The sequence below is a fragment of the Heterodontus francisci genome, chromosome 13 (genome assembly GCF_036365525.1).
Source record: "Heterodontus francisci isolate sHetFra1 chromosome 13, sHetFra1.hap1, whole genome shotgun sequence".
In the NCBI taxonomy this organism is placed as follows: Eukaryota; Metazoa; Chordata; class Chondrichthyes; order Heterodontiformes; family Heterodontidae; genus Heterodontus; species Heterodontus francisci.
The window spans coordinates 108,092,750-108,112,923 of record NC_090383.1 but is presented as its reverse complement, the minus strand read 5'-3'; the positions used below and the strand labels follow the sequence as shown (position 1 = coordinate 108,112,923).

Sequence of the window (20,174 nt, the reverse complement as noted above, 5' to 3'; positions counted from 1 at the left end):
CAGAAAAATTAACGCCACCCTATGCTTGTGTCTGCTACTATTAGGGGATTCTGGGTTTACCATTTGTATGGGAGCTGTACACACTAATACTGCACGTACCTGCTTTAATGTTCAACATCAGACCTACAGCAAAACTAATTTTAGGAGTGAAGTGAGTTTATATTGAAAGTTTCCTAATGTGGCACCACCATGAAAGCCTGGGGCATTTTTGCATGCCATGATGTCATCTGTTGACAATGTCATGACGCAATTGTGTATGTGCATAGACCAATTAGTTATGGTTCCACTGCAGTCACGTAACCCCTGGAATGCGCTTTGTCTCGATTCAAACCAGACGCGTGAAGCAGCTGTAGTTTTAACGCGTGGGCGCTGCTTATAGGCTGCTCACCATTGACCCAGTTGGTAAATTCAAGTGGTCTGCAGTCCCTAATATTTGGCATAATAAGCTGCATTTTAATTACAGTGTGTTTTGTTTCAAACAATTATTACTTGGTAACTTTGATAAAGTTAAGTACATATTGTGGGCTATTCGAAATGACAAAATAAACTGAAAAGCTCAAACTGAATGTTTAAAAATGACATTTTGTCAGGACTGTAAATCACTGAGCTCCTTGCTACAGGTCCAGTAGAACAGGCACCTGGAAATTGAATGTAAGGCAATGATTCAGTTGAGGGGTTAGCTGATTATTATAAACTCTCACAATTGATGGCATCATGTATTTTTTTAACTGAATTGCTCCAGCGTAGTGATTGCAGGGCTGCAATTGAGGGATTTGGATGATCTCATAAACCCTCTTGGAAAGCCTCAATGTGTCAGCCTTGACATACTCTTGCCTTTGAGTCAGAGGTTACAGGTTAGAGTCCCAGACTTCAGCACAAAATCTAGGCTGAAGCTTCATTGCTGTACTAAGGGAGTGCTGCACTGTCAGCAATGCTGTCTTTCATGAGATGTTAAATTGGGATCCCATCTGCCCTCTCAAGTGAATGTAAAAGATCCATGGCATTTTTCAAAGAAAAGCAGGGAAGTCCTGGTCAATACATATCCCTCAACCAAAAAGTAAAACAGATTATTTAGTCAATATCTCATTGCAGTTTGTGGGACCTTGCTTTGTGCAAATTGGCTGTTGCATTTCCTTACATTACTGCAATGACTGCACTTCAATAGTATTCATTGGCTGTAAAGTGCTTGGTGGGGGTCATCCTGAGGTCATGTAAGGCTGCTAAATGTGAATTCTTTCTTCATTGAAGTCATCTAAAACCTGAGATGAGATTACAGTCTTGACGTCTGCTCTAGAGTACTTTCTTTTTCATTTGTATAATATATTTGCTCTAAACTTTTAGGGTTGGTTGGTCTTTCCTTTTCGCTCTCCTTCTTTGTCTGTCAATAATCAGCTAACAAGCCAGCGATCGACCCTGGGACCCGCCTAAGAAATAACATTTTGCAAATTTAACTACAGTATCTGCTACTTTTTATTTCCTGGTGATCAGCTATTGATTATGGATAGAAAATCAGCTGTCGGTTGTGTTCAGGACAGCTCAATTTTGCACAGGGGGTCACCAACAAGTGTCAGCTCCCCCAGTCCCCAATTGCAAATGGAAGAGACTTAATGCCTGTTTCAGGCATGGATGTGGGATGCCTTCACCAACATAGCAGCATGTAATGAGTGCGGGGTCCCTGCCTGCCACATTGAATGCTTAGGTGCTCATGAGAAACTGATAATTGAGATGAGTGAGAAGCAAATATCAGGAGAACAAGGTTCCTTTTGAGTGTGACAAATAACAGGGGGAGAATTTCCACAGGATTATCCTGATCTCCTGTTGTAACTTTGGCAGAATCCTGCAGGAAGGTTTTTCCCCATTTACGCCAATTCTTCAGGAATGATCTCCAGTGGCGATACAGCAGATGATCAGGAAAATCCCTGTGGAGGTTCTAGCCAGAGGAATGGACTGCCAGGTCATTTGCAAAGGAGAGAAAATTGGATCATTAGAGATAGCGATGAGAAAGTTAGGGTACTAGAGCAATTAAGTTTAATGGATCAAATGGCTTTTTTTGACCTTGACTTTCCTTCTAAAGTGGAATCAATTTTCCATATACATGGACATTGTACAACAACATTTAAATGTTCTAATTGAGACTGTGAGAATAAACTGCATGGCTGAGGTGTAGTTCACTCAAGTGAATAATAAACATTTGCGTGAACTATTAGCTGTTCTTCAGTGTCACTTGCAGTAATACGGCATTTTTTAAATAATGTTATGAAAGAACTTTTCAAAGAGGTCATGAACAGTGACCTGATAAACAATTTGTTGGTGATGGTCCTTTACTTGTATTCAGGTAGACTGAACATCTTTTTCTTTCTTCATTGAGCAGTTAGGAAACAATTTTATATTCAAAGTTGTGTTGATGGTCCTCTCAAGGTTTTGTTCTATGCTTATCCCTTACAGAAATATTTTGTAATTCCTGCTTCTGAAGGGGATGAGACAGTCATGTTTTCCAGCGTTAATCGCAACAAATACATGGTGACAGACAAGGCAGCATATATCAGTAAGTAACCAATCAGTATCTTTTCTGTGAGTCTGGAGACAGGTCACATTAGGCTTAAAAAGCAAATCGTGTCCACACAACCAAGCACAGCTACCTGGCAACGACAGAGAAGAGCTACCTCTATAGGCTCAGGTTTAGCAATGCTTTATGCAACACAAGGAGATCTGCAGACAACTTCCATCTCAGGTATGAGAGTACCAGCAGCCGTAAAGGTCTGGTCCCCATTGTCCTCTTCTAGGCTAACATCTGCAATAACAGATAATTTGCAGCCCACAAATTTATCAACAGATGACTGACACCCTTTTAAAACCACTGCCATCACACCCTCCTCAAAAAAAAAAACACTTCTCCCCTCAGTCATTGCAACTACTGTTTCATCCCATAAAATTGCTTCATATCCTCCTAGCTAAGAAAGAAGGTTGATACTTAGTCCTAAATTCCCTTTCTTCTTCAAAGTACTTGAATGTGTTATTACTTACCAAGTGCGTGTCCATCTCTCCTGCATGAATCACTCCTGTCAGGTTTTTGCCCCTGCCATGATACCAAAACAGACTTAATCAAGAACACAAATGTCTTTTTCTATGACTGAGAGTGTAGGGCATTTTTCCTCCTTGATCTCTTTGCAGCCTTTGATCCGATCAACCATATCATCCTATTCTCTTCTGTTGACTTAATTGGAAGCTTTAAAATAGCTGCTGCAACTCTTGAAAGAACTGCAGCAACACTGAAGAATTCTTGCTCAGTGTGCATATGTTGCCAATCACTGCTCATTTTATGGATAAGAACCCACTGGGAATAGAGAACATTTAAATCCTGAATTTGGTCTTTATATTAAATGTCAGCAGGATCTCCTGTAGTACACCGTTCCCACAGAATTATGCACAACCCAGAATATAGACTGACGGGAAGGAGAGACTTTGTAAGGCAAAAAAGTGAACTGAATCTGACTAACACTGATTAGATGATTAAAGTTGAACTTTGCTGAAATAGTAACAGACTCACTGTGCTTTCAATAACACATTTCTACTATTCTACTATAAGACATGATGAAACACAATCAAGAGATTTATGTGCTAAGTGCCATAATGAGGGAATGCAGCTGGAGCCAAGCATTGCAAGGCTAAAATAGTATCGGTTTGACCCTGGTGGGGCCCTGAAAATTATATTATCTACCAATGGACAATATGTAGTTCAACAACCCAGGATCAATAAAAGACGCATTTAAATGTCTGTACATAAAAGATGGAGTTTGAGAGACTGACTGGGAGAGAGAAGTCCACAGAAAAGGGAATAAAAGTAAAATACTGCAGATGCTGGAAATCTGAAATAAAAACAGAAAATGCTGGCAACACTCAGCAGGTCAGGCAGCATCTGTGGAGAGAAAAGCAGAGTCAACGTTTCAACCAGATGTTGCCTGACCTGCTGAGTATTCACAGAAAAGAGAAGTTTTTGTGTACGTTTCCAGTTAGCATTATTTCTGGGTTGATGTAGATCATGGAAGCACTGCTATAGCAACTCTTCTGCTTCTGGTACAGACAAGAAGGGTTGTCTTAAGCACTGAGAACACTTCTGTGATTTTAGTCATGTTCTGATACTAGACTAACAGTCCTGCCTCATCTCAACTCTGTCAAACTGCAGAGGGTGGGATCTGGTACTGGAAGACCATCCTCATTATGTACAATTGGGATGGGATTGGACTTTAATCCAAGAGTAAGAGATGAGCTGTCAAAAATATCTGCAACATTCGATCACTGGGTGAGCATAAGATTTGCAAAACACTGAAGTTGCAAATGATAAAAGGTGCATCCAATTCTTGAGGAGTACCATCTCCTGACTAGCTTTTTCAGTGTTCTCTGCCACGTTTTGTTTTGGTGCAGTGGAGTCTATATGTGATTACCAAGCCAAGAGACTGGGATCATCTTTGTAAATCTTTTCTGTACCCTCTCCATAAAGGAGATGTCCAAAACTGATAGATAAGGGGAGATTTTCCTTGGCCTCCACCCAGTCACACAGGATAGGCTGGGATATTGAAATATTGGATGGGAGGACACACTACTAAAGAAAACAGCACCATTGTTCCTTCTATTTAAAGGAATGGAGGAAAATGGGATGCTTTTCTTTACAGACGTGTGCTCCAACCTGCCAAATTTTCCAATAATCACCACTGCCAGGTGTACCTGGGTGCAGACCCAGAAAAATCTCAACTCATATTCTAACTGTGGCCAAACTGGTGAATTGTCTGAGTTTAGCATTAACCCGATGTTTCCAAACTCCTCTTCAGAAACAGGTGGGAGCAACTGTGAACCAATTTTATACTGGCACCCATTTAATTGGATTCCGAAAGACTAGCAAATGTGAGCCAGCTACTGGAATTGATGCTGCTAAATCCGGCTTTCTTACTCCAGCAGCAGACTCTTAGACCCATGAAAACTTAATCTGCAAGGCTTCCAGCGAGGGAAAGGATCCCAGATTTAACAGTGTCCAATTCTACCTATCAGTAACATTTGATTCAATCAACCAAACCCTCTACCGTCCCTCTTCTGTTTATTTTAATTGGAAGCTCTAAAAATAGCTGCTGCGGCTCTTGAAACAGCTGCAGGAGACTTAAAAAATTCCTGCAGTGTGAGTGGGTTTCCACTAGAGCCCACTTTATGGATTGGAACCACTGGGAATAGAAAATGTTTTAAAATCCTGAATGTTGTCCTTATATTAAAAGTCATCAGGATCTCTGGACAGTGGGTAGACAAATTGCAGAGAGGCTGGAGGCAATTTTGACCGTGTAATAGCATAAACCAGGTGATAGCAAATCAGTAGCCAACTTTCCATCTCTCCTGGTTTTTAGAGTCATGGAGAGATATAGCTCTGAAACAGGCCCTTCGGCCCACCGAGTCTGTGCCAACCATCAACCACCCATTTATACTAATCCTACATTAATCCCATATTCCCTCTCTCATCCCCACAATTCTCCTACTACCTACACTAGGAGCAATTTACAATGGCCAATTTACCTGTCAACCCGCAAGTCTTTGGCATGTGGGAGGAAACCAGAGCACCCGGAGGAAACCCATGCGGTCACAGGGAGAACTCCGCACAGGCAGTACCCAGAACCAAACCCGGGTCGCTGGAGCTGTGAGGCTGCGGCGCTAGCCACTGCACCACCCATTTACTTTACCTGTTATAGGTACAGTTACCCCCCCACTCACCCCATGCTTATTAACTTTGGGTAGATCAAGCCAATATCTGTCAAAAACAGTATGACTGCAGCTACTTTTATATTGGTGTTGCTTGAGCCAAGGATTTCAGTCAAGAATTTTGTGAATAAATAAAAGCAAAATACTGCAGATGCTGGAAATCTGAAACAAAACCAAAAAGTGCTGGAAATACTCAGCAGGTCTGGCAGCATCTGTGGAGAGAGAAGCAAAGTTAACGTTTCAGGTCTGTGAAAGTTCTATGCAAGTTCTCTCTCTTTACAGTCAGTGTACAGTATCCACTTAATTTTTATCTTCCTTGTGCAGTGGGTAGCCTGTCTCCATCAAATTGGCAAAGCTGAATGGAAAGCTTCTAATTGAAACTCTGTTATCAGAGATGCGTCTCTGCAAATACAAATGAATCCCATTCAGATTTGAAGAGTTGTTATTCTTTTCATGGCTACTCTTTCCCTACAGCTCTTTCTGCCGTGTTTGTAGCCTGTGCTGGACCTCTGTGGCATGACACAGAGATAGGTCTTCATCTTCACCACCTGGGCTGTATTCGGATGGAGCCTCTTGAATAACCCGCCTGATTTTAATTCGAGCTATCCATGCCAGATCATCACCCAGATGGTGAAGATGAAAATCTGCCTGACAGCATTTTTATCTTTACTATATTATTCTGTTTGCCAAAATCATAGATTCTTAAAATTCCCAGTGATCTGTCTTCTATCTTCAATACTCCTTGGGGCGGATCATGTATTCTGCTCAAATATTCAAGGAGGTGATTGAATGTTGATACAATACCTTGTTTGATGTTCATTTGTAACCGGATCTGCAATATAAATAGAGTATCAGTTGCTTCAAGCAAACTGCCAGATGGCTCCTGGAGCCTTTGTAATTACACAGCAAAGCTTCCTGGCATAAACTGTGATGCCATCTGAATAAAATAAGTCCTGTTTACCAAGGAAGACCTCCCAATGTCTCATTGAAGGGTTTCAAATATCGTTTGTCCATTAAAGCATTCAACTGACACCATAATGTATTAATGGGGGTGAATTCCAACAGCTAAAATACTGTTTAATTGATCTTCCTCAGCAGCTTCCATCAGCCAACATCCACTGCATAGATCTGGTGTTGAAAACATAACAAATGCATCCAGAGAACCGTTCTTTTGAAATGGATAAGTCCTTATTATAACATTATGCAAGCATAACCAAGTCAATGGGAATAGCCTAAGGACTTGTGGTTCAATCACTCCATCAACTAACAGCCGATGGCCATTCTTTCTTCTCTTTCCTTCTGTTGCAGAGGGGAACCTGTTCAATACTTGATAACTTGGGGTTAGTTTTTAATGGTATCTATAAAGTAATACGCCTCTTCGGTTTATTGATGGTACTCTGATGAGCTGGAGAGAATATCCGGCAGTGAGCCTTTTATCCATGCTCTTTGCTGTCTGTGAGATAGTGACCAGGTATACTGAGGCCCTGTACATTGGGGCCCAGTACCTGCAAAAAGCAGACAACAAAGGGCAACTTAAATTTAATAAACAGCCAGTGTTCTAGTCAGGGGGACGGGAGGTGGTGAGTGGGTGAGGTGTCCACTTCCTATGGAGTGAATTTTCACGTGTCCACTTCCATTAGGCAGAAGTCCAACATTGCAAATCCAGTGGAATCCGTGTGAGGCCGGAACCATTTTTGTAGTCGGACTTTATTTGAATAATCTCAGTGAGCTTCCAGTGGTGAACCAACGTTGATGGCAGTTCACTAATTGCTACAGCAGGGGAGGCAGGCAGGGGTGAGGGGGCAGTTCTAGCAGTTCCTCTATAGAGTCAAGCAAGGAAGGTGGTAGACATTGGGGGTTTGTTTGGGGGGGTGGTGGCGGAATGCTAGCATTTCGTAGAGGGAGATTAGAGGGACCTGCAGTGGAAGGCCAGATATTTGTGGGACCAGTTGGAGCATTAATATTCTTCCCTATCCCTCAAAACACATTTTTGAAAAACGTTACTTGTTGTTTAAGGACTGTTGGGTGTAGGTCACTCTATATACTTGATAATTACATCTGAATTCTGTCTGCATCATACAAACACTTCAGCTACAAAAGCTAAAACAATAAATTTTATTTCCATGCTGCTTATGTTTTCCACTTTTGTAAAGTTAACCCTTGACAACTGTGTCAGGTTGTTGATGCTCTTAAACTGAACTAAAGATGAGCTGGATAAATGGCAGAGTCGGGCTGGGATTTTACAGGCCCCCCTGAATTGGGATTGGAGGTTGTGGGGGTGGGTGGGGGGGGGGGGGGTGATGTCACGGAGTATCGTGATGGATAGTAGGGTGTGGCGGGGCGGAGGGCCCGTTGTCCAGCGATCTTCCCGGGGATTGGATAGGCCGACGACAGCCTTCCCACCCAGAGGCCAGTTGAGACCCTTAAGTAGCCTATTAATGGCCAATTAAGGGCCTGGTCCCACAGCTGCTGGGGTCTTACCAGCAGTGGGGGGGGGGAATGCCTTGTAAAACAAGGCGCCCTCCCCGTAGGCTTGGGGGTGAGGTCCCTCTTCCGTGGTCCACAGGGGAACAATTTTACCCCCCTCCCCCGGGATGTTCTTAAAAAAAAAAGTTCTAATTCTAATGTCCCTCCCCCAGGACTGAACAACCACCCCCATCCCTCTCTGGGCCTTCCAGACTGGCTCCGGCTACCCCTGCCTCACCTATCTCTGGTGCGGGATACCAGAACTGGGCCTGGGTCCGAGGCCTCTGCAGTACTGGTAGTGGCCACCACTCATGGTGGTGCTGCCGATACTGCTGAGCTGCTGGTCCTCTGATTGGCCAGCAGCTTTTGGAGGCGGGATCCCCATCCCTTTAAAGTCTTTAAAGGGACGGGGATCCCACCTCCTAAAACTTTGCATCAAAAAGACCAGAGGATTGCTCGGGGAGGGTGGGGAGGGGGTTGCAGGGGCACGAAAAGTCAGAGGTGACTTTCCCCCTGCCTTTTTGGCCTGCCACTGGGAGCCCCGCCTCCACCACAAAATCCAGCCCTAGGAATGGGATTGAAGGTTACGAGGGTATCTAAGCAGTAATTTTAGGGCTCCTGGAAGCAGGCCCAGGGAAGCAGCCAGCCAAAGGTAACTAATATTAGCTTTGGCTCTTTGGTAACACTCTCAGAAGGTGGTGGGTTCAAGGCTGACATCAGATATTTGAAGATCTAATCTAGGCTGATATTTCAGTGCAATACTGAGGGAGTGCCGCACTGGTATTGGTGCTATACGGGAGCAAATGATTGTTTCTCATTTTCTTATTTGGAAGCACTTTAAAACCAAGTTATTTTGATTGAGTCTATAACAAGGCAGTCCTGTATGTCCTGACACAAAGGCCAGAATTTTACGCACCCCCAAAGAGCAGGAAGGTGGCGGGGCCTCCACTGCCACTTTACGCAGGGCGGCGGTGGTGAAAAATGGCCTACCCGCCCCAGGCCAATCAAGGCCTTTAAGTGGCCACCTAAGGGCCTCCGCCTGCCGCCACAGGGATTTTACCCATGGCTGGTCAGACAAAAGCAGGTGGCTTTCTGACGGCCTGGGGGGGGGGGCGCCATATGGTCAGGCACCCTGTGCCCAACAGAGGGCTGCCCCCGCTGCCCCAACTACCTCCAACACCCAACATGCCCCCCCCCCCTCCACAACCGATCAACCCTGGCGAGGTACCAAAAACTCGCCTTCATTCCGGGGCTCCCTGACATTTCCTTTCCGAAGGTTGGGTTGCAGTCCCAGCAGTGGCGCTCCTGGGACTAACAGCTGACTGGCCGGCAGCTCCATTAGGCAGGACTCCCTGCCTCAATGAGGTGGAAGTCTGCCTCAGACCAATTAAAGGCCTGTGGACTGTAAAATGTGGTCCGGAACCCCCAGGCCAGGCGGAGGCGGGTTCGCCACCAGCTTTTCAGTCGGTGGACAGCTCCCATCCGCCGAGGGAAAACCCCGGCCAAAGTATCCATTCCCTCCCTCCAGTTTCTCCGGCTGTGGCATTGATCGCTGCTGGGATACAGTTCCATAGTTGCTGGCTACTTACATAAGAACAAAAGAAATTGGAGCAGGAGTAGACCATTCAGCCCTTCGAGCCTGCTCCAACACATTCAATAAGATCATTGCCGATCTGATTCTGGCCTTAACTCCATTTTCCTGCCTGCCCCCATAACCCTCGATTCCCTTGTCAATCAAAAATCTGTCTAACTCAGCCTTGGATATATTCAATGACTCCTTCCCCAGTGAGGCTACTTCCAAACACTAATGACCCTCTGAGAGAAGAAATTGCTCCTCATCTCCATCTTAAAAGGGGGACCCCCTTAATTTGAAACCAAGCCCCCTAGTTCTAGATTCCCCCACAAGAGGAAACAGCCTCTCAGCATCTACCCTGTCAAAGCCCCTCTGAATCCTGTATGTTTCAATAAGATCACCTCTCATTCTTCTAAAATTCAATGAGAATAGGCCCAACTTATTCATCCTTTCATCGTTGGGCAAATCCCTCATCCCAGGAATCAGCCTAGTGAACCTCCTCTGAATTGCTTCCAATGCAAGTATGACCCTCCTTAAGTAAGGGACTAAAACTGCACACAGTACTCTAGGTGCAGGCTCACCAAAGCCCTCTACAGTTGTAGCAAGACTTCCCTACTTTTATACTCCATCCCCCTTACAATAAAGGCCAACATTCCATTTACATTCCTAATTACTCACGGTACCTGCATGTTGACTTGTGTGATTCATGTATAAGGACACCCGGGTCCCTCTATACTGCAGCAGTACCTCATCAATGGCACTGGTGTTATCGCACAGAGTCAAGTGCACTGGCGCAGTAGGAATGTGTGGTGCTGGGTCCTCCAAAGCTGCTGAATATAGTCCTTACCCCCTCCACAATCACAGTGTAAAATTCCTGTGCAACCAAGAATCAAAATGCATTACATGTAATAAGTGGAATAACAACCCATGACCTCACTACTCTGCCTAGTTTGTAATCAGCTGTCAATGAGGTAATTATTAATGAAATGTAGTGTACAATCCATTACGAGTTCTTCTAACTTTTACTCAAGTTGTTTCTTTTTTACAGTTTAACTTGATATCTTGCTTCTGCTGTTCAATTACTCTGTTCATTGATAAGTCAAATATACTAGGAGGAAGTGACAATAGTCACAAAATTGCAATCTTCTTAGATTACACAACTGTAGACTAGAAAGAGGATTGCAAAGGGTTCCTATACATATATAGAAATACATACAACACGGAAACAGGCCACTCGGCCCTTCAGCTGGCTTTTACCCTCCACACGAGTAAGTAGTTCTAATCACATTTTCTCACCCTGTTTCCATTGTCCCTTCAACCTTTATTCCCTTTATCCATCTATCTACTCTGATTTTGAATGTTGACATAGTTTCTTCCTCAATCACTGACCCTGAAATTGAATTAAATTTTAATTAATTATTTTAAAAACTTGCATTTCCATTACCAGCCTGGGCAGGCTCCACGGCCCAAAAAGGGTCCCAGTTTGCTCTCGACATCAGGGTCCCGAAGCCAGTGGTAAAATTCAACCCATAATCGCCAAACACCATCCTCCCTATTCCATTTGGCCAGTGTGATTGGATACCCTGTAGGAAGGAAGCACGTGCTTTCTGCTGCCTTCGAGCCCAGCAATAACAGCTTCAAAAAAACAAATAGAATGCTGAGCTGAGAGTGGTAAGAGAAAGGCAGGTCCTTGAAGTGATTAGGAGCAGGTAGGGACTAGAATTTTTATACCTGGAGTGCTTGTGTAATGAGAGGAAATTAAAAACTGGTTATGGCACCTAAAGGCTTTCTGACACATTTTTGAGGAGGTGTTTTTCTGAATCGGATTTTATTTTGAGATAGTGAAGTGCACAGTGTGTACTTATGCTAGCTCAATCTTTTCTGATTGGCTCAAATTTTACGTTCATTAAAAGGCAGCCAGTGTTTTGCAATGGAGCAGCATCAGACACTTTTCCACAGCACGTGGATATGTTGGACTAAGGCCAGTGCAAAAATGTTGATTATATATTTCAATTTTGCCAAGTTAAAAATTCTATTTCTTGAAAGGCATTGCAGAACTGTTCTGACAGAGGATAATTTAAGTGATAGATGGATATTGCTACCCATTTCATATTACTCATTTGAGTTAGCTACATTGAAACATGCAAAGTGCATTTTCGCCTCCAAGAAATTGCAAATGCTTGAATAACCAAGTGATAAAATGTCTCAGTAGCAAAGAGTATGGAGCCCTCAATGATCATTAAATACAGGATGATATCTAATATTTCAGATACTCTTTTGCATTTCTAATCTTCACCAAGAGACTTACTTTCCTCTCCCTAGCCATTTGCTGTCCTGATTTCACCAAGGTCATTTAGGAAGGGAAACTTTCTGAAATCCCCTTTTGGGTCAGCTTTAACTTTGTTATGAATAAATTTTTGATAATGCCTCCTACTCCCTTTTCCAAATTTTACACTTCCTTAACTTATTGTTTTTCTACTGGTTTTGAAGTAGCATTTTATAAAAGGTGGTGAAATTATTTTTTTAAATGGAGAGAGTTCGAGGTGTGACCTTCTATGTGTTGGAAGCACTTTTGGCTTCAACCAGCACTTGCAAGAATAATTCTCAGTATATTTTGCACAGTAGAGTCAGAACCCAAAATATATATTTTTTATTATTCATTCATAGGTTGTGGGCATCGCTGACAAATCTGGCATTTATTGCACACCCCTGTACAACTGAGAGGCTTGCTAGGCCATTTCATAGGGCGGATAAGGGACAGCCACATTGCTGTAGATCTGGAGTCACATATAGGCCAGACCAGATAAGGATGGCAGATTTCCTTCCCTAAAGGACATTAGTGAACCAGATGGGTTTTTACACAGTCCAATTGTTTCATGGTCACCATTACTGATGCTAGCTTTTTAAACAAAATTCATTAATTGAATTTGAATTCCCTACCGAGTGTGCTGGGATTTGAACTCAGATCTCCGGATCATTACTCCAGGCCTCTGGATAATTAGTCCAATAACATAAGCACTATGTTAACTTATAAAGATGTTGGCGCATTCTTGATCCTACTGTGGTTCTGATCCAATAATTCTATGAATTAAACAGTTTCCCTTTCATCGCCATTATTCACATTTCCAAATACAAAACTTTCCATTCTGCAGAATTCCAGCAATCTGAACCAATTCCCACTCACTCTCATCTATAGCCCTAACCACACTCCCATTGTGCAGAATTACAGTGAACCAAACTGCATCATATTTGCTTCCAATATACAGAATTCCTAATCCAGTCTGTGTAAACATGCTCCTATTCAAAGCATAAAATGATCCTGAGCCAGAAAATCCACTCCTGCCCTTGCCAGTGTACTGGGATCAGGGAAGGGCTCAGCTCATTAGTTATAGCTTCAACAATTGCTCGTGCCTGTAATGGGCACGTCTTGGGTGCCTGCTTTGGGGGCAGGAAATTTGGTACTGGATGACTGCTCAGGGTGGGGGGGGCGGGTGTGCTGGTTCATCCTCACCCACATATGTAGGCCCCAGATAATTGGCCCACATTATAGAAACACCAACTAAAACATGTCCTTACAGCATTTCCAGACTCTTTCAGCTCATGATCTTGGCCTGGAGATCCTGGTGGACCCCACATTGACCAGTACAGTGTCCTGTTCTTCCGTGAAGAAAAGCCAGGGAATTCTGGTGTGAAAAACCTTTCCCTCCAGCTCCACCTTCTTCCATGCCATGGACAATAAAGGAGCAGATGGAAGTTCTGTCCACCACCATCAGAATCTGCCAGCAGTAAGACATCAGCGTGGGGACCTGTCGTTTTCAAGTGCTGCCTGAGTTTGCTACCCTTATGCCCGTCTCCTGGTCAACCCAGGCTGAGAGTGTTCATGGAATTTGGAACCCTAGTCTTACAATGTTCCCTGTATTAAACAGAGCTGAGTTTCAACTGGTGTCTTCAACACATTAATCCAGTCCAAAGAAAGAAAGATTTGGACTCGTACTGTACCTAACCTCGCCTCTGAAATGTGTCAACCTGATTTTCACATTGATTTACTTTTGGAGTTTAGTTATGTCGGTAAACAGTATTGCTGTTGTTTAAGCAAACAGTGGTATTAATATGAACTGAGTGTATCTCTGCCTCTGGAGAGTAGCTGCTGATCAATGTGACCCTGGGCCTCTCCCTGTATGACTGGATGACGCCAGTGCTGGGACTTTTACCTCTCCTCTTGCTACAGGACTCCTAGACCTTGATGCAAATTTAATACAGAACACTGGCCTAATCTCATTTAGGTGGGATCAGTTTTTGTTTAGATGCAGTTGGTGAAGGAAGAATTAAGTGAGTTTTGGTATAACTGTGTGAAATTTCCTATTTGGATGTGGAGTTGACAGAATTCGTGATGCAAATTTGCAGCTAAAAGCCAGGCCTTCATGAAGATTCAATTGTACCAAGGACATTCATTAAAAATATTGTGATCTTGATCTTTATTTTGGAGAAAATTGCTCCTACAGCCTCACAATTGGTTGAAAGCACTCAAAGCAAATAGCAAACTGCTCCTCTCTAAGGATTGTTCTGTTTTCTCTGCAGTGAAGTTAGTTTACTGATGTAGTGTCGGGTTCAGCTGATAATTAGTTTTCTATGAAACACAGACTAAACTTAGATTCTCAGTGCACTACCTTCAGTCAGTTATCTGTCACTGAAGATTTATGACACTTGGAGCCCATCTGTCAAAGTCTGATAAGTAGACCAATAAGAACATAAGAACTAGGAGCAGCGGTAGGCCATACTGCCCCTCGAGCCTGCTCTGTCATTTAATAAGATCATGACCGTTCCCTAACCTCAACTCCACTTTCCCACTCGATCGCCATATCCCTCAATTCCCTTAAAGTCCAAAAATCTATCAATCTCAGCCTTGAATATACTCAATGACCGAGCATCCACAGCCGTCTGAGGTAGAAAATTCCAAAGATTCACAACCCTCTGAGTGAAAAAGTTTCTCCTCATCTCAGTTCTAAATGGCCAACCCTTATCCTGAGACTATGCTTCCTAGTTCTAGGCTCTCCAGCGAGGGGAAACAATCTCTCAGCATCTAACTTGTCAAGCCCTCTCATAATCTTAAATGTTTCAATGAGATCATCTCTCTTCTAAACTCCTTAGTGTATAGGCCAATCTACTCAATCTCTTCTCATAGGTAGAGCCCTTTTATAAATTTCATGGTCACGGCATTTTAAGAGTCATGAATTTCACATATTTAAATCATAAGTTTCACAGTGATGCAACAAACTATAAAAATTATCTATTTAAAACAAAAAAAGGACAAAGGAGGTTTCTGGTTTCAAATGGCATTTATTGTACACTCAAAAACTATTGTAAAAAGCTGACTATAAACAGGTCAGATTCTTTATTCACTGAAGTTGAGTGTGAGCATGGAGCAACCTGCAGCTGTCTCTTTCTTCATTCCCTGTCTCTGCACTGTGAACACTTGTCTGTGTTTAGACACAGCTCTCTCCATGTCCACAGAGTTTTTTGGAATTGTCAGACCACACCGTGCTAGCCTTGCAAGGTGGGGGATGCTGCATTCCACAGAGTTTCAAAACTGCTTCTTTTGCAATTCTTTTATCAGCAGGAATCTCCAGCCTACATTTCTTGTCAAAGCCAGGAATCACATCAAATGAGTTTAAATCCACCATCAACAGGTGCATTTGTGCCGGGTCAAAGATACACACAGCTTTCTTGAATGCGGCAGTAGGTTGTTGAAACCTCTGAGCTGCTTTTTTTTTACCTGTTCGTTTTCCAACAGTGCAGTGGCGGATGCTGTCTTTCCGCTGCAATGGCTTTTGGATGCTCAGTGGCGCTGAACCGTTGCCTAGCGTGTGTGATCCAATGAAACATTTCAGCTTGTACAAAACAGTATTACTGGAGACTGTTTCTCTCAAAACTGCACCGGAAGCCTTCCCTCGTCTACCAATCAGCAAATTCAGCCTTGTGTTAATCAGTAAAATGCGTGAAGTTCGCAAAATAGCCAATTTCACGGAGGACCTGAGATTTCACGGTCCGTGATGCATTTTTCACAGCTGTGAATTTGGTAGGGCACTACTCATAGGACAACTCTTTCATCCCAGGAATCAATCGAGTGAACCTTCATTGCTCTCTAAGGCAAGTATATCCTTCCTTAGGTTCAGAGGCCAAACCTGTACATAGTACTCCACGTGTGGTGTCACCAGCAAGACTTCCTTATTCTTGTACTCCAACCCCCTTGCAATAAAAAAGCAAAATACTTTGGATGCTGGAAATCTGAAATATAAACAGAAAGTGATGGAAATATTCAGCAGGCTTAGCAGCATCTGTGGAGAGAGAAACAGAGTTAACATTTCAGGTCTGTGACCTTTCACCAGAGCCTTGCAATGGAGGCCAACATACCATTTGCCTTCCTAATTGCTTGCTGTACCTGCATGCTAACTATTGTGATTTGTGTATAAGAACACTCAAATCCCTCTGAACACCAACATTTCATAGTTCCTCACCATTTAAAAAAATCTTGTTATTTTATTCTTACTACCAAAGTGAATAACCTCACATTTCCCCACATTATACTCCACCTGCCAACTTCTTGCCCACGCACCTAACCTATCTATATCCCTACGCAGGCTCTTAGTATCCTCACTTGCATACTTTACACTCAGTCGCTTCACCTAGGTCATTGTAAATAGCTGAGGTGCTATCACTGATCCTTGTGGTACCTCACTAGTAATAGCCTGAAAATGGCCTGTTTATTCCTACTCTCTGTTTTCTGTCCTTTAACCAATCCTCTATCTATGCTAATATATTACTTCCAACTGCATGAACCCTTATATTGTGAAACAACCTTTCTTGTGACACCTATTTGAATGCTTTTTGAAAATACAACATCCACTGGTTCTCCTTTATCTATCCTTTTGGTTATATCTTCGAAAAACTCAGAACAGATTTGTCAAACATAATTTCCCTTCACAAAACCATGTTGACTCTGCTTAATCATATTATGATTTCCTAAGTTCCCTGTTACCACTTTCTTAATAATGGATTCCAGCATTTTCCCAAAGACTGATGTCTGGCAAACTGGCTTGTAGTTCCCAGTTTTCTCTCTCCCTCCATTTTTGAATAGTGGTGTTACTTATCTAACTTCCAATCCACTGGGACTGTTCCAGAACCTAGGGAATTTCGGAAAATCACATATTTAAGTTGTCTAGCTTCCTTGTAACTTCCTGTCCCCATCCAGACAATTTACTGTACCTCCTAAGTACAGGTGGGATGTTTGTTTGCTAACTTGATTTATCACTTTGAGAACATTTCCCAATTACTCCTTGTGGAGAAGTGGTTTAAATAAGTCCTCACATCAATTAAATATTGTAGATGGAAGTTCTTTCAGTTTGGCAGCTGCAGTGCTGCTTTCTCTGGTCGAACCCTTTGTCATTGAAGAGTTTGCTAATAAGTTTACAACAGTGACTATGCTTCAAAAGTATTTCATTGGCTGTGAATACTTTGGGACGTCCTAAGGTAGTGAAAGGCGCCATACAAATGCAACTGCTTTCTTTTCTGATCAGTGTAAAAGTAGCTCAAATTGTAAATAGTAACATTTCAGTATTGCAAAAACTCAGCAAGAATGAAGCCCAGATTGCACCCACTGCCCCACCGTCTGCGCAGTCTTAGGCTTGGCTGAGAACACTGGATTGGCGAACGTGGTTATTAATTGAGGTTTCTCTTTTGCTACTTTTCAGGTACCTCTGACTGGGTTGGGGACGACTTTGTGGAAAACACAGGTGTGAGCCTGATCATTGAGCACAATCAGAGCAGGAGTGGGAAGAGCAAGGCGACAGTTCTCGAGGAGCTAAAAGCGGTGTTTGAGAGAGACTGGAATTCCAAATATGCCCGAAATTTAGAAATAAATACCTTTCCAGAATGCTTGAAACTTAAAACATATTAACACAAACCATCTTAATCTGGATGAAGCAGTACCATGGTTTTGAGATGCAGCGGGTGTGGAGAGAGATTTGACATGATCAGAAGTACTGGAAGTTTACACTTTAGATTTGGGTTAAGCATCTTATCTGATCCAATTTAAAAATAACCAAAGTATTAATAAAACAAGCAGTCTTTCAATAGTCTAACATTGGCCAAGTATCAACTCCACCCTTGAATCTATAGTAGATTAGGTAACTCAAAAGAGGTCACAAGGGAGGTTGGGGGGTGGGGGGTGGGGGTCACTGCTCTATAATGTAACCAACAGAAGCAGCTACAAAGCTACATGTGTTATGTAACAGTCAAAATTAAATGGGTTGAGATCTCACTGAACGTTAGCAAAAGCTTATCATACTGGTACGGGATTCCTTTGTCCGTTGTTATAACTGGGGCATTTGTTTTAAGTGGATTAAAGCCTGTGTTACTAATGTTACACAGCACCATTTCAACCCAAATGGAGCCAACTGAAGCTCTGTGTCAGAGTCAGTATATATTATTGCTTCCTCTCCTCTCCTGCGCTTCAGTAAGAGCAAACAATACGCTATTAGTAGACAGTATTATTGCATCGCCCATTGCCCAAGTGAAAATCTCAGTAAGCAGCCTGACACTGCAACATGATTGAAATCAGTAGCTCACAGGATAAGATCTCCTTTGATGCAGCTTATTGGAAGATTCCTGAAACTGGTCCTCAAGTAAGATAATGTCCTCACAGTTGTCGAGCGCATAATGGCATGCAGACACGGGGCTGAATTTAGTCGTGCCGGCGGGCTCTTGGTGCCGGGCTGAAAAGGCAGTGGGAACCCAGCCTCGGCCTTTCAGAGTCCTCCCCACCACGATTCTATGACGTTCAGGCACATAAATGCCCAATGCCGGGGTCCCTGTCCGTTTAAGGACAGGGACCCTGCCTCCAAGAGCTGCTGGCCAATCAGAGGGCCGGCAGCTCAGTAGTATCGGCAGCACCAACGAGAGTGGTGGCCATTGCTGGTACTGCACTAGAGCTGAGCGCAGGCCCAGTGTTGGAGCCCCAGACAGCAGGTAAGTGAGGCGGGGTCTTGGGTCAGTCTGCCAGGACTGCTGGGGGTGAGGAGGGTAGGTGATGAGTGTGGGGGGAGAAGTGGTAGGGGAGGTGGGTTGTTTGCTGCCAGGACTCTTTGTGGGCCACAGATTGCCCATGGAGGAGAGCCCCTCCCACCCCCCCCCACAAGCCCACAGGGAGGTCGCCTTGTTTCACTGGGCAACCTTCTCATTTGGGGGAGACTTCCCCCCTCCACTGGCTGGCTGAATTCCAGTGGCAGTAGGAATAGTGCCTTAGTGGCCAATAATAGGCCTTCGAAGGGCCTCAATTAGCCACTAGGCGGGAAAGCTGTCTTCGGCCTTTCCCACCCCTGACTTAATCGTGTTGCGATGGGAGGTTGGCGGGCCCTCCGCCCCCACCTCCCGTCGCAATTCCATGGGCCCCCCCCCCTCCTCCTAGCACTGGGGGGAGGGCCCCATTAAATTCAGCCTTGTGTGTGCCCGACCCAAAAAGCCCAACTCTCACCTTGAATTGGTCCTCAGGCCTCATTTGAATACTTTGGGCGAGCTGGCGGAATGTTTCATGCCCTCAGTGCCAACTTGCTCAATTCCAAGGGATCAATTTTGGGCCACCTGCCTCATTGGCAGGGGTCCTCGAGTTAAATCCAGGGATGTGGGGGCAGGGGGAAGATGCTGGGGTGGAATATAAAAATATAATTACAACATTAAGTTATGTAACATAAATACTTTGTCACTGCAATGAAATGATGATCCCTAAAAACCCAAAACTAAAATGAAACATCCATTGGGTCGGATGGTAGCAGCATTCAGGTGTTCAGTCAACTATTCCTGTTCCTCCTGGCTCCCAGTCAAGCTATAAAAAAGATTTTTACCTACCATTTTAGTGGTAGCCACTTGTGAGGCCACATGTGCAGCAGGTAAACCTGAGTAGAGCAGTTCAATTTCCCACTCTGGCCCCACTGTAACAAACTCAAGGCACCTGTTTTAGGTGGCCACCAGAGATGCCTGAAACATCACCTGACACACTATGGGATCCAATGTATTTCAGGTGGCCTTGAGGCGCAGGACTCCCAAAATTGGTGCATTTTGCCCCCCCCCTCTGCTTTCCAGCAAGAAAATGGGGCAAAAGTTACAAATTTCTAATTTAGTGAGTTGTGTTGCCACTGTTGAATCCCATCCTTGTTGCCACATTTTTGTTATGTTTTCACTGGGTTGCTGCAAATATTACATATATCTGATTTATCTCAGAGCAATGCAGATATCACACTTGTATTAAATCATCAACTGGTTTATTTACAGTACTTTAAAATATCTCAGCTTGCCAAAATCTCAGTACAATGTCTTCCCAGAACAGTCTCTGTTTCAGTAGAGAACA

At 43.6% G+C, this 20,174-nt stretch overlaps 1 protein-coding gene across 1 annotated transcript in view; it reads left to right on the top strand.

The window, feature by feature from the left end:
- The window catches only part of LOC137376572 (inactive phospholipase D5-like), a 75,932-nt gene extending 57,947 nt beyond the window's left edge, over positions 1–17,985 (top strand). The window contains exons 9-10 of the mRNA XM_068045366.1: positions 2,446–2,545; positions 17,524–17,985. Of these exons, the coding sequence (XP_067901467.1) occupies positions 2,446–2,545; positions 17,524–17,729 (306 nt within the window). The 3' untranslated portion in view covers positions 17,730–17,985. The remainder of the gene's footprint in view (positions 1–2,445; positions 2,546–17,523) is intronic.
- The last annotated feature ends 2,189 nt before the right edge of the window (positions 17,986–20,174 follow it).